Source organism: Fomitopsis serialis, assembly GCF_022376445.1.
Source record: "Fomitopsis serialis strain Sig1Antser10 chromosome Unknown B0H18scaffold_10, whole genome shotgun sequence".
In the NCBI taxonomy this organism is placed as follows: domain Eukaryota; kingdom Fungi; phylum Basidiomycota; class Agaricomycetes; order Polyporales; family Fomitopsidaceae; genus Fomitopsis; species Fomitopsis serialis.
In genome coordinates, this window is record NW_025954970.1 from 201,182 (window position 1) to 214,485 (window position 13,304).

Genomic DNA, 13,304 nt, shown 5'->3' on the forward strand with positions numbered 1-13,304 from the left:
TCACGGCCCATCTCTGGCCCGCATCGCGATCCACGTCTCGCATCCCGGCGGGCGGCACGTCTCCTGGAGGCTCGAGCCGGCCTCTGGTGCCGCATCACCTCGTCGTCGGGCTGGCTCGAAACATAAAATATTCTCGAGGTGGCGACCCGCCCGCACCCCGCATCACGCCGTCGGAGGGAGTGCGATCGCCCCGGACGCCCCGATATATATATATTGCGCTCCCTGAATTTCTGACCGCCTTTTCTAGTGCGTCGCCGTCCGACGCCCACCCGATCGGGGTAGGCGGTGACGTGCCGTAGACGTAAACGCGCGCACCCGGGGCCGGATAGGGAAGGTCGGGCTCCCAGCGGGCGGCGGGCGGCACGGCCAGGCACGGCGGGCGTGATGCGCTGTGGCGAATTCGCAATGGCTGGGCTTGACGGTGGCTGCCGCCACCCCGCCCCCGCACTTCCCTCCCGCGCATCAGAAGCGCAATATCCAGGAGAAGAGGAGGCGGCGGCTTCTTGCAAGTTTTGAATCTGAAAATCCCGACCTCGGGTGGCGTGGTCCAACCGTCGATTGCCAGTCGGAGGGCGAACGGCCTAGCTGTCGACAGGGTCTCGGGTCGAGTATTTTTTGTCTTGTTGGTTGACTTGGAGATCTCGGAGGCTCTGTTTGGGTCGCTATCTGTCTCTGCGGTAGCTGCCCACTGCACAAACATGCAGTAGTGTGATTCTCTGCGCGAGAGGGCGCCTAGCCCGCCGAAGTAGTCTATCGGGCCTATACATTACCCTGACCGCAAGGGGAACGGATTCTAGAGGCTGTGATGAGCGACGTCGAGAGGTGGACGCTCCAGCTGCAGAGCAACGCCCGGCGCGAACGCATGGGCAGCCATCCCAAGTGTCCGACACACGCGCATACGGACGCTCGAGCGGATTGCTTCTCTGCCTTCTGCCAACTGCGGCCCTGGCGCCCGCAGGCTACTGAACATCTCTTTCAGAACATCCGCGGTCGCTCAGCTGCTGTTCCGAGGTTTGCGTTCATGCTGTACGAAGCAAACCCTGGACTAACCATGTTTATCTGGAGGGCCGACGGGCGGCCAGACTCGGACTTCGACGTGTTGTCGTTCATTCAGCTGCCCGGGCGTCAGGACTCGGAGCTCTTTTCAGATATGGATTGAACCAGAGCCAGTCGCCCTTGGGGCCGCATATCCACGCATCATCTCGGCTGGACGAAGGCCGCGCTGCTGAAGTCAAGCTTCAGACTTTGCAAGCCGAGCGCGCTGCGACTCGGAACTCAGATGACGAATCCGGACGATATCGCGTCCGAGACCGTGTTAACTCCGAGATGTCTCGAGTTCTTGTTCAAGACCTCAACAGTTCGCCTGACTACCCATATGACAGACGATCTCCTCGTTGAGTAGGTTAGGTATGATCGCGAAGAGTCGCTGACCTCGAAGCGCTTGCAGATTCCAGAAGCTTGTCCGAGTCGCTCTGCACGAAATCTTCTCGGTGTTCTCAGCATTCCTGTGGGCTTGGTTCAGTAGGCCGCCGACAGCTGCCAACTTGGGGCTGACGTTGGAAAAGCGCTGATGCATTGCAAGCAGGTTCACAGTACGTGCGCATCCGTTGTCACGAACGTGGCTTTGCGACGACTCGGATTCATGGCATCCGGATTCCGGAAGCCTCTCCGTCGCCCATCGCTGCTTCCAGTTCCCCGTCGTCTTCTATCGTTGGACGAAACTGTCAGCCTGTGGACATGCTCTGGCGACCGCTGATAGGTCCGGGTCCGTATCTCGCGCCGCAAATATTAGTAGCCACGATGGCCAACACTCAGGCTATCCCCGGTCGACCCGCGACTTTGTGGACAAGCTCAAACTTCGACATCTCAACAACAACGCCTTGGGTCGGTACCATAGGCTCCTCGGAGATCGTTCAGGACCGGTGCATAGCCTCGAGACTGGCCATTGCCCAGTGGAGGATGCCGCGACGGACCGTTGCGGACTGTGCTGGTGCACTCCGTACGAGCCAGATGGGTGACAGCTGAGCGCGTCGAGTCTTTGAAGCATCAGATAAACGAATGGTCTGTGCCAACAGGCCGGGCATCGAATCGTCGTTCACGGTGAGGTACCGTACTCTTGCATCTGCCACCTGAGCTTGTTTGATGGTTCTGTGTTTGCGCGTTCGCGTTCGTATCGTGCCGCTGTCAGCGAATGATCACTGACAGGGTGAATGTGTACCATGGGCAGAATGTTCAGGCCCCAGGAGCGCATCCAACTTCCAACTTATCCCGGTCTTCCTTCAGGTAGTATCCGGGCCACTCCCATCTTCGAGTTCGCGCGGTCCGAGAGGCGCGCCATGGGGTTGCGATTGCCCTGCGCAAATGCTCCTCAGATTGGGGTAGAGAGATTCCTCCTCCAAGTGCGAATTTGGGCTGCTCGGCTCGTCCGGCAGGGAGTTTCGATATTCAGTCGTGGACAGGCCCTCTTCTGCAGATCGCTTCTACCGAGAAGTTCATATCCTGGCTTCGTGGTACCTGCACACGGTCATTCGCGACCTCGACGTTCTGCCGGTGGCGGAGTGTCCGGGAACATCACAGTGTGTCCAGTCGCTTTTTTGACCACCAGGGCACTCGTTCATAACTGGGAGGACGACGTGCGATGTGGATATTGATATTCAGGCAGGTTCGTCGCATCGAGTTTTCTGTCTCCATTATCAATTTATGCTGACATCCGTGTCTAGGGATGCATTGCACGGATGTGGAAGAGTTTCCACACCATCGGCGCGACGGAGTTCGCGTTGCTCTATTGTCCCTTCGGCCCCGCTTTCGTGCCCCGCTTCGTGCCGAGAGCACCCATACACGATCAGGCTAGACGCAGCGAATCGCATCAACTCCGAGTAGGGCAGAGGACATACTTCAATCTCGACTTCGAACGTGGTTCCGTGTCTCCTCAGGTCGCCAAGATGGGGGACGGAAACGGGTGTAGAGAACATCGAACGTCAATTGAGTCGCGGAATTCCAGTTCTATCTCATCTCCTCTTTTTGTGCCCTGCTCTCTGTCTTATCGGTTGCGCCGACCTTCCAGATTGAGGGGAGGAGTACTCGGTCATGCTCCGGCGGTGCGATACGAGAAGAAGCAGGGATGCTGGAGGAAAGCGGGTATTGAATGGACGGACGTTGCTGATGCTGCTAGCGACTCGGAGCCTTCGGGCGACTTCGAGGCCGAGTCGAGTTGTGGGAGTGCCCTAAGTTACTCTCCCTCCGCTGGGGCTCTCCGTCTTCTTGGGCAGTGGAAGATGTACGATTTGGGGACACTTCCTGCATTGAGGCGCAAGGAGAAGCCGGTGAATGGGATGGTAGTAAGTGACCCATAACGTTCAGCGTGGCTGCCTAACTCAGTTTACCCCTTTCCCTAAGCACGTAAGCCGGCTTGACGAAGTGGGGGGGTGCAATGTATCCGAACTGAAGCGCATCTCCCCGAAACAGAGTTGACTGTCCGTGGCATAGGTTCTGACTCAGAGTTTCACGGCCATTGCGCCTCGGCGGCATTCCATTATGGTGCGCTCTCATCCTCCTCAATAATCTTCGTGAGTATCAACTTGAGCTTCTCACATATGCACAGATGGAGCACAATATCCGCGCCTTACAAACGAGACCGGCAGAACTCGCGCGACGGAGTCCCTCTCTAAGTTTGTCCTCCGGGCGGCCCCGCCTCAGGGTTCCACTTCTTCCGAGGTCCGACAAGACCCATACAAGCCACATTCAGGCTGGGCTCTCGGATTCCGGACATCTCCAAGTCGGGCGGTGGGATAGGGATCAAAGGTTACTACGGGTTTCCGCTCTGAGCGACGGGGCGGTAGTGAGCCATGGGTGTAGTGACCGATGGTCACGGTCGCGAGCCCCTATCCACAATACGCCGCTGTGTATCTTTTTTTGGGAACACGCGGACGCGGGATGGGTCGGTCTGGCACTGGCATGCGGCTCACCGATGCGCCTTTCTTCGGGAAGCATGGGTCTGAGAGCTGGTGTGCTTGAATCACCATTTTCTATTGATGCCGAGGCACGGTGGCGAGTCGGCGAGTCTGTGCTATATTCTTTGCCGATAAGCTGAGTTGGGGAGTGGCCTGACGAAACTGAAGTAAAGTAGTGCTGATGGCCATCAACACGGCTGCCTCAAGGGGCAGTATGTTCGTGCGATGCTCGGCCGCGACGAACAATTCACTTGCGAAACAAGCCAAAGTCCCATCACGAGATTGGGATGCTCGCTAAAAGCACGGCAGTGATGATTTATCTTACGTCGACATTGCTCGTGGAATGATGGAAGAGTGTGAGTAAGCACATCGATTAATTGCAAGTCGCAAAGTCGAGGTCTGACTGATTGTTATTATAGCCCCGCAGTGGTTCCAAAATTCGGCATTCGATAATTAATAACGGTCATTCATCCAGTGCTCTCCGTTTGATCGCCAGACTTCTGCAGGTTAAAACGGGCGGCCTCAGTACTTATACGATGATGGCGAGCGAATGGACATCCGTAATGATGACGAGAAGTAACAGGTCAGTAAAGTACTCACCTGTTGGTACTGACTTGAGCAACTGTGACTTATTCCTCGTGGCCTAACCTCAGGGACATGGCGGCCGGTCAGGGTACGCCGTGATTAAATTGGACGTTAGGGCTGTGCTCTTAGCAGCATAAAGTCGGTCACAAGTATGTGCCTCAGCCCGGATCTCATAATTACAGGTGGCTTGTGCCGTCCTTCGAATCAAGGAGTTCCTGCTTGGAATCAGGAAGAGGTGGCGCTTTGTGGTCGTCTTTATTTTTCAACCCTCACGTTGGTCCAGGACTGTACTGCAACACCATTTCGCAACTGAGTCACTTGCGGACACCTTCCAGTTCCCGACGCCACTCACTGGCAGGCTATCCGTGACTGGGCACTGGCACTGGCATGACCGTCGCACACCCGAGTCGCCCTGCACGTACATATATACCTTAGATCTGCAGGTAACGTCTGGTATATGATTCATATATCTCCTCGACCGTATCGTCACAGCGCATTGGCGGCGCCGGTGTCCTCCTGTCCAAGTTTGAAACCCGAACGCTCAGTGGCGCTTGCGATCGAGCAGGTGGCGGTGCGAGAAATGCTCCGCCGTCGTCGATCACAGCTACCGATGAGATCTGCGAGATGATCGTGCCCACGCTGAGGGCACCCTGCATCGAAGTTCGTGCTTTTACGTGTTGGTGGGCAGCGATATAGCTAATCAATGCTGCTCTATACAATTCCGCCGGTTCCGACAGGTCGCGCGGTTCGTACGATGTATGATGTCACCAGTAGTAAGAGAACTTGAATTTGGATCACCACTTTACTATGCAGGGTTCAACGCCCCGATGATCACTTCGCGCGCGGTCATGACGTGTAACATGTGCACTATGGGAGGTTTTGGCGAGTTTCTTTCCTGGTTAGTTGCGCAAGCCGCTCATGTAGTACTCAATAGATTGCCAGTGGGCATACAATGGCTCGGCTTCGCGTCTTCGCTGAGTCCGATGTGTCTCCACCGGCAATGAGCAGAAAGGGAAGTCGTTTTACGGCTCAAAGAACGCGCCAGGTGCGGTACAAGACGACTGGATCCGGGCAGGCGATATACCGACGGCGGACATGACCGCCGCCCGTGCTGTAGAATTCATGCCAGGCCAAAGAGCCGGTCCAGCGCACTTGACCTCCATCCTTACGCTACGATCTGCCAATCGACGATCGCTCGCGCTCCAAAGCTTCGCCGCACCTGCCAACACGGAGTGGAACGCCGCCCCTGGCACGCGCCGTCCACTGCATCAGCGGACCTGTTCATGCGAGCAGCACATCAAGACGCCGCGCCGGGCAGGTTGAAATAGCTGTTCTCATCGCGAACGCTATCAGCACATGTCGGAGACGGCTTGTTTTTGTTGCGGGCGGAAGACGTACCCAGCGGCACCCGGAAGGCTCATCTCACGTACAACACCTGTGCGTTTGTCGTAAGGGCGCACGCTTCATCCTGATGAGGCGCGTCCTTCCGATAAGCTCCTGTCGGACCACAGGTACGATATCTATACTCCTATCGTGAGCTGCACGCTGAACGACAAGGTTGTTGGGCATGCAGACTTCCATAGCAACGTTATGATCGTCTGCACACAAAGGGATCTCCATTCCAAGCCAGTGTTATTGTTGCACGCAAAAGTCATCTTGGGCCCGGAGCCCCCCTCCGGGGCGAGCTATCATTTTTGCTTTGCGCGCAGCGTGGAGTGCAATCTATGAGCTCGAGGATGTATTGGCAATGCTCAATGGCATGATTCTGACATAGCCAGAAAAGACGACGACGACGTGCATGTACACCAGCAAACAAGTAAAAGAGAGCGCCAAATAACCCGAAGTCGTATGTATGAGCCCGAGAGCAGATTATACCGGCTATGAAGACGAATAGAGGAGGAAACCCGATACAGTACGTAGGCTACAGCGAAGAGGACGGTACTAGGGGACAGCGCTTCCAAATGGGGATAAACATGTACTCAAAGAGATACATACTGCCGTATATGAGTAACGAATGGAAGTGAATGCAAATGCGCGCATATCGATGAATGGAGAGAAAGAAGGGGCGAAGTGTGGACCAGCCTATCATGCCCGCAGGATTGGCGGCAACGTGAGCTCGGCCGGGAGAGGAGGTGGCAGACGGGCCGAAACACACGCCTCTTCAAGGCGCTGGCGGAGCTCGTCCCGTCGCACGCGCTGCACTAAATCCGGACCACCGTCAGCGTTGTTCCGGCTGATAAGTCAGATTAAGCAAGAGGCGGGACACACCTGCGGACGGCCACAGGACGTTGAGGACGTCGAGCGGGATGAGGAACGACTTGGCCAGCTCGAGAGCATGGACGAGCGACCGGTCGTAGTTCCAGAGCGACAAACAGATCATGACTTGCGTGGCTATCCAGTTGACCTGGAACGGGCGCCTCGACAGCAGATGTCCGGGAGCCTCACCCAGCTGGAGCACTGCAGCCTTGACGCCCTTCGCTATCTGGTCCTGATAGTACACTAAAGAATTGCGCGTCAGAGATGAGCCCTGAAGAGTCGATTGTGAAGTCACTCACGCCACTCTTCTGCCTGTCGGCGGTCAAATGTGGCCGCATTATCGACGTCCTGTAGCCTGCTTAAACAATGAGCCAGGGCCGGCGACGTCCGAATCAAAAACGGACTTACCGCCGCAGTTCATACGTGGCAGTGAGCTGCGTGCTGGATGAGGTCACCAGTGAGCGGTGGAGCGGCGAAGGGCATTCGGTAGACTTACTTGTAGAGGAACTCCCTACACACGTCCAGCAGTGTACTGTCCACGCTGCATTGGTGCATGTCGAGCGCCGACTGGACGATGCGCGTCTCGGTCAAAATGTCGACAATAAACCTTGTCCGGTGCTCGGATGACCAACGGTCATCAGGCGGGCGGGTGCTGCTGGTCCACAGAAGCATGCTCCGACAGTACACAGCCCAGACAGAGTCCTTCGGTGACTGCCCATACAGCTGTTCGTGGCCCAGGGCACGTTCGTAGGCCTCGCCCGGGAATAGCAACATGAACTGTGTGGAGCGTCAGTACGAGAGATGAACGCAAACTGACAGATGGAGAAAAATGAGCACCACGGAACATACTCACATTCGCCGGATCTGACAGGAAAAATCGCTTGGGCTCGACATGGAAGGCAGAGCACTGCAGCGTGTAGTTGGCGACGAGGGCAAGGGCGACCCAGCACAGCCTGCGGCACTCCTCCTTGCGGATCTCCGCCTCGGACCAGCTGGGGTTCCAAGGCGGGATGATCTGCGAGTACGGGTGATAGCCCTCGACGCCACCCGGCATGCTCTGTGGCGAGGCGACGCAGCAGCATTTCTTCGGCGGGCGGTAGTTGTCGGGCATGTAGACGACGGGGGCGGAGCGGGAGGAGAATACAGAGACGTCGGCGTCGTGCCGGTCGATGAACGTGAGGGAGAGCACGCCGACGATACGGTCGAGGAACTGCAACGAGCAGCTCGCTCTCTCTGCGTTGTACTGCGGGTGGCTGGAGTTCTCGAAGAGAGCCAGGAGCTACGAGTACACGATGAGCCACTTTGCCTTTCTTTTCAAAAAATCAATATTTGGGGGACGCACCAAAGCGGCCTCGGCGAGGGTATAGTCAACCAGTTGTTGGTTGCAGGCACTCTCCAGCAGTGACTGCGCCGCGTCCCTGTACATGACGGCGCGGGATCTTCCCTCCGCGCCGTGCTCAATTTCACTCGATTTCATAAGGGTGGCCATAGCGAGGGCGGCCATGATGAGGGCGGGCTGCATGCGCACGCGCTGGGCGGGGTCTTGCAGGTCACGGAAGAACGTCGGGAGATGAATAAACGAGAGCCAGTAACTACTAGAAGTAAGGCTGGGCACGGGGTGGGGGTTCAGTTTATGGGGGTACCGTACGGACGGCGTAGTAATACATACAGAAAATTGAGGTCGCTCAAGATCTCGTTCATTCTACGGGCGCGCTCTCAATACGGGGGGGAGCTATCGGTCAAGCGGCGGCACGTACTGATGCTCGCGCAGGAGATTGTCCCACCAGGTCTTGCGCGTGTATTCGACCGAGGGAGAGAGAGGGATGAACGTAGCTTTCGAGTAGTCGTCATGATGGTGGCGGCGCCCGCCGTTGACGTCCCCGTTGCGAGAAAGCAGCTTGGTATCGGGGGACCGGGTCGTGTACGCCAGCGAGTCAGGATGGTGCCGAGAATTGGCCGACACATCGTCCTAATAGGACTGTATGAACATCGTTGACGTTCGTTACCCCGAGGCCGATACTAGGTACTCACTCGAGGGTAGGCCATGTCAGAGAGACTGCGAGAGTGTTCATGGATGTCGAGCGGGGAGGAGGACGAGTGTGAGGTGGAACTGCTAGGGCCAAAGGACAGAGAGTGGGCTTTGGACTCGACCTCGGCGGGGTCTTGCTTGATGCGACCAAGGACGGGGTCGGGGCTCTCGTCGTCGGTCTTGCGCTTCTTCTTCGCTGGGGGAGTAGACGTGTCCGAAGGTCGCTTTTTGCAGGACCGCTGCCTAGTGCCGGGGCGTTTGTCCGGGCCTCGGCGTTTCGGGACCGCGTCGTACTCGCACTCATTGTTGCGCCGTGTACAATTGTGGCACACTGGTCTGGTAGAGTCGCAACGAATCTTTCGAGCGCGACTATTGTCCTTGCGTCAGCTGACATGTTCGGGCACGGTGGAGAACCCAACTCACCATTGCCGACATGCGATAACGACGTTTGAGGCTTCCCGTCGCGCCTGCCGCCCTGCTGTCGTCGTGGCGCCCGGCGACGTCGACTTTGACTCGTGCGCCACTGCGGTGTGTGATGCTTGATTCGAGGTTGGCATCGACATTTGATGATGATGCGAAATATAGCCGGCGGGCGGATCGTGGAGGACATCATGCGGCGTGTGGTAATGCGGATCGGGCAACCGACTCTGAGGGAGACCGAACGTGTAGTCCGTTGTCGACGTCAGAGCGTGCGGGTGGAAACGCGCTGCTGGGGTCTCGAACCCGAGCATGGTCGGGTCGTGGAGGCTGAGGTCATTCGTGAAGGAGTGGGGGAGTTCGGGGTCGAGCGTGGGGCTGGAGACGTGCAGGCCCTGGAGCATATGGTGGTCGCGCACCTGGGCGGCGTAGTCGGGCTGTCGTAGTGTGCGCCGTCCCAGCTGGCGATGTACATCTGCGCGTCAGACGCGTAGGGCATCATCCTGCCGAGCTGATAGGGAAGTTCTGGGTGGAACGACGCGTCAATGGGTGCATCCGGGGACGGAGGGCGGTGAACGCACCTTCTGGGGTGTAGGAGCCATCGTAGACGGGGGAGTGGAGTTCGGAGCCATCCTCACTGGAGTGGAAGCCCTCCTCGACGAGGGGGACGCGTGTGTAGGGCGCGTAGACTTCGCCGTTTGAGCTTGCAACCATGTCTGTGGACAGGGAAGCGTAAGATGGAGAGACGGCGAGCGGGAGTTAGAACAAGGGGCGCATGGAGAGACAGCTAAAGGCAGTGTATAGATATGAAAGCCACGCGAGAACCCGAAGCCAGGGCGTCCATGGGGCCCACGGCTAAAGAGTTCAGAGAGACGCGCAGATGCGATCTGCTAGAAGCCGACACTCTGGAAATTTTCCACTCGGTGACAAATCCGCAGATGGAATGGTGTGCGTCCGCATTTGGACAGAAGGGTTCGTGGACGTCTCTTCGCGGGATTCCCAGTGGCCTTCGCACTCGGAACTTACCTGCGCTGGCACCGGATTGCCACCATCCAAACACAGGCTCGATCTATGTCCGCGCGAACGTGGGGCTCCTCACTGCGCAGGCCGCGCCAGCATGTCGTGATCCACCGAAACAGGCTCGCTCTCAAGGCCAATCTCGCTCTGATCCCAGGTGTCAGTCGACGAGACGACCAGAGCCTGGGACGGTATCTACCTCGTTGTGGCCTGATTGTTCGCAACTTCGGTGGACGGGGATTACGCTGCAGGGCTCGAACAGTGCGCGCGCACAGTAATGCAGAGGGAAGACCAGGCAGGAGACGCGCTGCAAGGGAGGCGACGGGGGCGACGGAGACGGAAAGTAGGAAATAAATCCGCGAGGCTTTGCGCGGCCACGCTTATTTGTGGCGTCTTTGTCAGCAGGATATGTCGAAATCATGCGGCGGTGGGAAACCAATGGGAGTCGCCCAAACGGGTGGCGCCCTGGCGGCTCCTACCGAGATTCCTGCGATCAGCGCACTTGGCGCGCCGCTCGATGGCCGTCACGTCCGTTCGGCTTTCAAACCTTGTTATCCATCACACAAGTCACAGCTCCCCGTCACACCGTAATGTGTTGGACGTCCGCCACTTCTGGGCCTTCGCTTCGACCGCCGAGGTCCTCGCTCGAGGTCACCGCGCCCTGCTCTTCCGCATCGCGAAGATTGCGTCTAATTTCTTGCCATTTACGACCACCATGCACGCTGATCTTCCCCACGTCCAGGCTGTCGCGGCGAGCTGTTCGCGCCGTGTCTCCGTCGAGTCAATCAGCTCGATCAGCTGTACTTGTCTCCTGGCTTGATCAACATCCTTCGGCCTCTGCCACCCGCCAGCCCATGGTCCTGCACCAGGTCGCACAACGCTCACGCTCACACACAGCCCTCTTGCATGACGCCACGAGACTCCTTTCTTCATCACACGCTTCGCTGGGAGAACGCTACCATAACTGCTCTAGCCGACCTTATTTCCGTGCTTCGCCGTCCCCCAGCTGAGCGACTCTCTGCCCGCTTTTTCCCACTGCACGGCTCGCTCCTGTCCACCTCTCCGAACACCCTCTTTCCTCGCGTCTCCTCTGCCAGCATCGGCACGGCCAACGGGGCACCTTCGAGACCTTTGTCAGTTGATCCAGACATACCCAGTAATCGAGAACACCCTCGGACCTCTTCGCGCCCGGATCAATCGCGTTAGATACTGGAATAGCCGCTGCTTCTGAGCGGCCATAACATATCCAACTTGGGTCTAGGCTCCCAGGAACCGCAACAGGAAGCTCCTCACAGCCAACACCTTTGTCATGTAACGCAGTCGAGTTGATGCGCGGGAGACGCGCTCCAGCTCTGCCGCGCGTTCCTGAGGGCATTACGGACGTCGTCACATTTCATTGGATCCCTCGTTGACGCGTACGTATCACATTTGTTCGATACCAGCGATGACAGGAAGTGCCCCGCAGTACGTGGACGAGGACAGCGACGCCACCTGCACTTGCAAGTCCGCTGTGACAGACAATGGCCTGGTTCTCACTGTTCTCCATTCCAGGGCGTTTCTTGGGCTCCATCATGTGTGCGCCGTAGCCCAACAGCGACACTGGGCACGCCCAGTCCCGCGTGCAAACTCTGGCCGCTGCCGACAATTGTCGCTCTACTCCGGACAACAATGCGAATGTGATTCGACGCTATCTCTGCATGCTCCACTCTGCCGGGTCTGCAGTGCCATATAAGCCATCGGACCTCGAGCTCGCTCCCTTCCGCTCGGAGTAGCTTGCGGGATAGGAACGATAGGCTGCCCTCCACCCACTTCCAGTATGTCAAACGTTCCTTTCGCGTGAGCCTTCGTTTCTTATCTCTCCGTTGCGATGTTGCCGGGTGGCCTGGATGAGGCAGGCTGAGCAGCCGGCACTGGAACCATGAGCCGAACGCAAATGCTCTCGTATCCCTCAATATCACAGATTTGGGGCAAGAACTGCGTCGCGGTCGCGTCAGAAGACACGAATCCTTCCCTGGTCCCTGTATTTGCGCGCCCACCCGTAGGGAGGCGGCCCGATGGTGAGAAACCACCGATACGACCTAGACGCCTCCCCGTGTTCTGCGCCCAGTGCGGGGCGCGCACAGGCGCGTCGGCCGCGGTGCACCCAGCGCCCCGGACCAGAACCCGCACCTGTTCACGTCCCCAAAGTTGTGCGGTCGAAGTAGAATGCGGGGTCCGGCGCGGAAGGAGGGTCCGTTCTGCACAGCCGGTCCCCTGATCGTCGAGGCCGTATCGTATCACCACAACAAAGCGAGTCTGTTTACTCAACCGCTGACCTGACAGACAGATCGATGCAATCAGTGGCCCGGATCACGCGCGATTGCGGCCGTGGGGTCATCTCCGCACGCTGCGAGCTGCTATGATCAGCGTCGACCCAGGTGTGGCGGGTGCGGGTGGGCAGGCGCGATCGTGCGTCGCCACGGCTCCCCACTGCGCCCACGCGCCATTCAGTCGTCGTCGGTAGAGCGTTGCTCAGGGCTGACAACAACGTTCCGTGGCGGTCGAAGCCACGCCGCGACTCGCCGGTGCGCCATGTCTCAGGAGAGTATGCATGAACTTACTTGATGTCCGGCTCGTCGGCTTCAGGGCTGGTCTTCCGATTGCCTAAAGGCTTGCTGGCGGATCGCACGCGCCTCGCGTCCCTAGATCCCAACGCTGCGCTAGAACGGTGCGACCGTCAGTCTTCTCTTCCTCCACTCATTCTGTACTGAGCAATTGCCGTGCGTGTAGGCCAACGTTGCATAGGAACGTGATTCTTTGCAACGCGTATGGGCGTTGTATGCCAGACATTCAGCGCGTGAGTCATCTTCGTCGAACGTGCACCTCGAGGTGCGGCGGGCCCTTGGTGGTCGGTTTACGGAATGAGCCGCTGTGTGTAATCCATACGGCGAGTCTCGGGTTGTACCTACACTGCCCAACTCCGATCCCGGTGAGCAATATACTGCGCAACGGTCAGTTTCTATGTGTCGGTTTATCGTGTCGGCACTCATAGTCGGGCAATTGATTCACTC

General features: G+C 57.9%; 2 protein-coding genes across 2 annotated transcripts; one reads left to right on the plus strand and one right to left on the minus strand.

The window, feature by feature from the left end:
- Window positions 1–2,668: 2,668 nt before the first annotated feature.
- Window positions 2,669–3,633, plus strand: B0H18DRAFT_27237 (uncharacterized protein). The gene is made up of 2 exons (XM_048037361.1): window positions 2,669–3,338; window positions 3,397–3,633. Exons 1-2 carry the CDS (start codon window positions 2,736–2,738, stop codon window positions 3,469–3,471), a joined length of 678 nt encoding a protein of 225 aa, XP_047897340.1. The 5' UTR covers window positions 2,669–2,735; the 3' UTR covers window positions 3,472–3,633.
- Window positions 3,634–6,620: 2,987 nt separating this feature from the next.
- Window positions 6,621–9,951, minus strand: B0H18DRAFT_871123 (uncharacterized protein; the record flags this gene model as incomplete). The annotated part of the gene is made up of 12 exons (XM_048040144.1): window positions 6,621–6,736; window positions 6,804–7,034; window positions 7,091–7,149; window positions 7,200–7,232; window positions 7,288–7,568; window positions 7,645–8,070; window positions 8,134–8,398; window positions 8,461–8,504; window positions 8,545–8,760; window positions 8,823–9,189; window positions 9,244–9,712; window positions 9,801–9,951. The coding sequence occupies 12 exons, from the start codon at window positions 9,949–9,951 to the stop codon at window positions 6,621–6,623; spliced, it is 2,658 nt and encodes an 885-aa protein (XP_047897341.1).
- Window positions 9,952–13,304: the final 3,353 nt, after the last annotated feature.

Bases quoted from the DNA above. Each gene is read 5' to 3' on its own strand.
- B0H18DRAFT_27237 (XM_048037361.1), top strand. From the start codon at position 2,736: ATGTGGAAGAGTTTCCACACCATCGGCGCGACGGAGTTCGCGTTGCTC. The intron at 3,339-3,396 runs GTAAGTGACCCA...CCTTTCCCTAAG, and splicing joins AGCCGGTGAATGGGATGGTA to CACGTAAGCCGGCTTGACGA.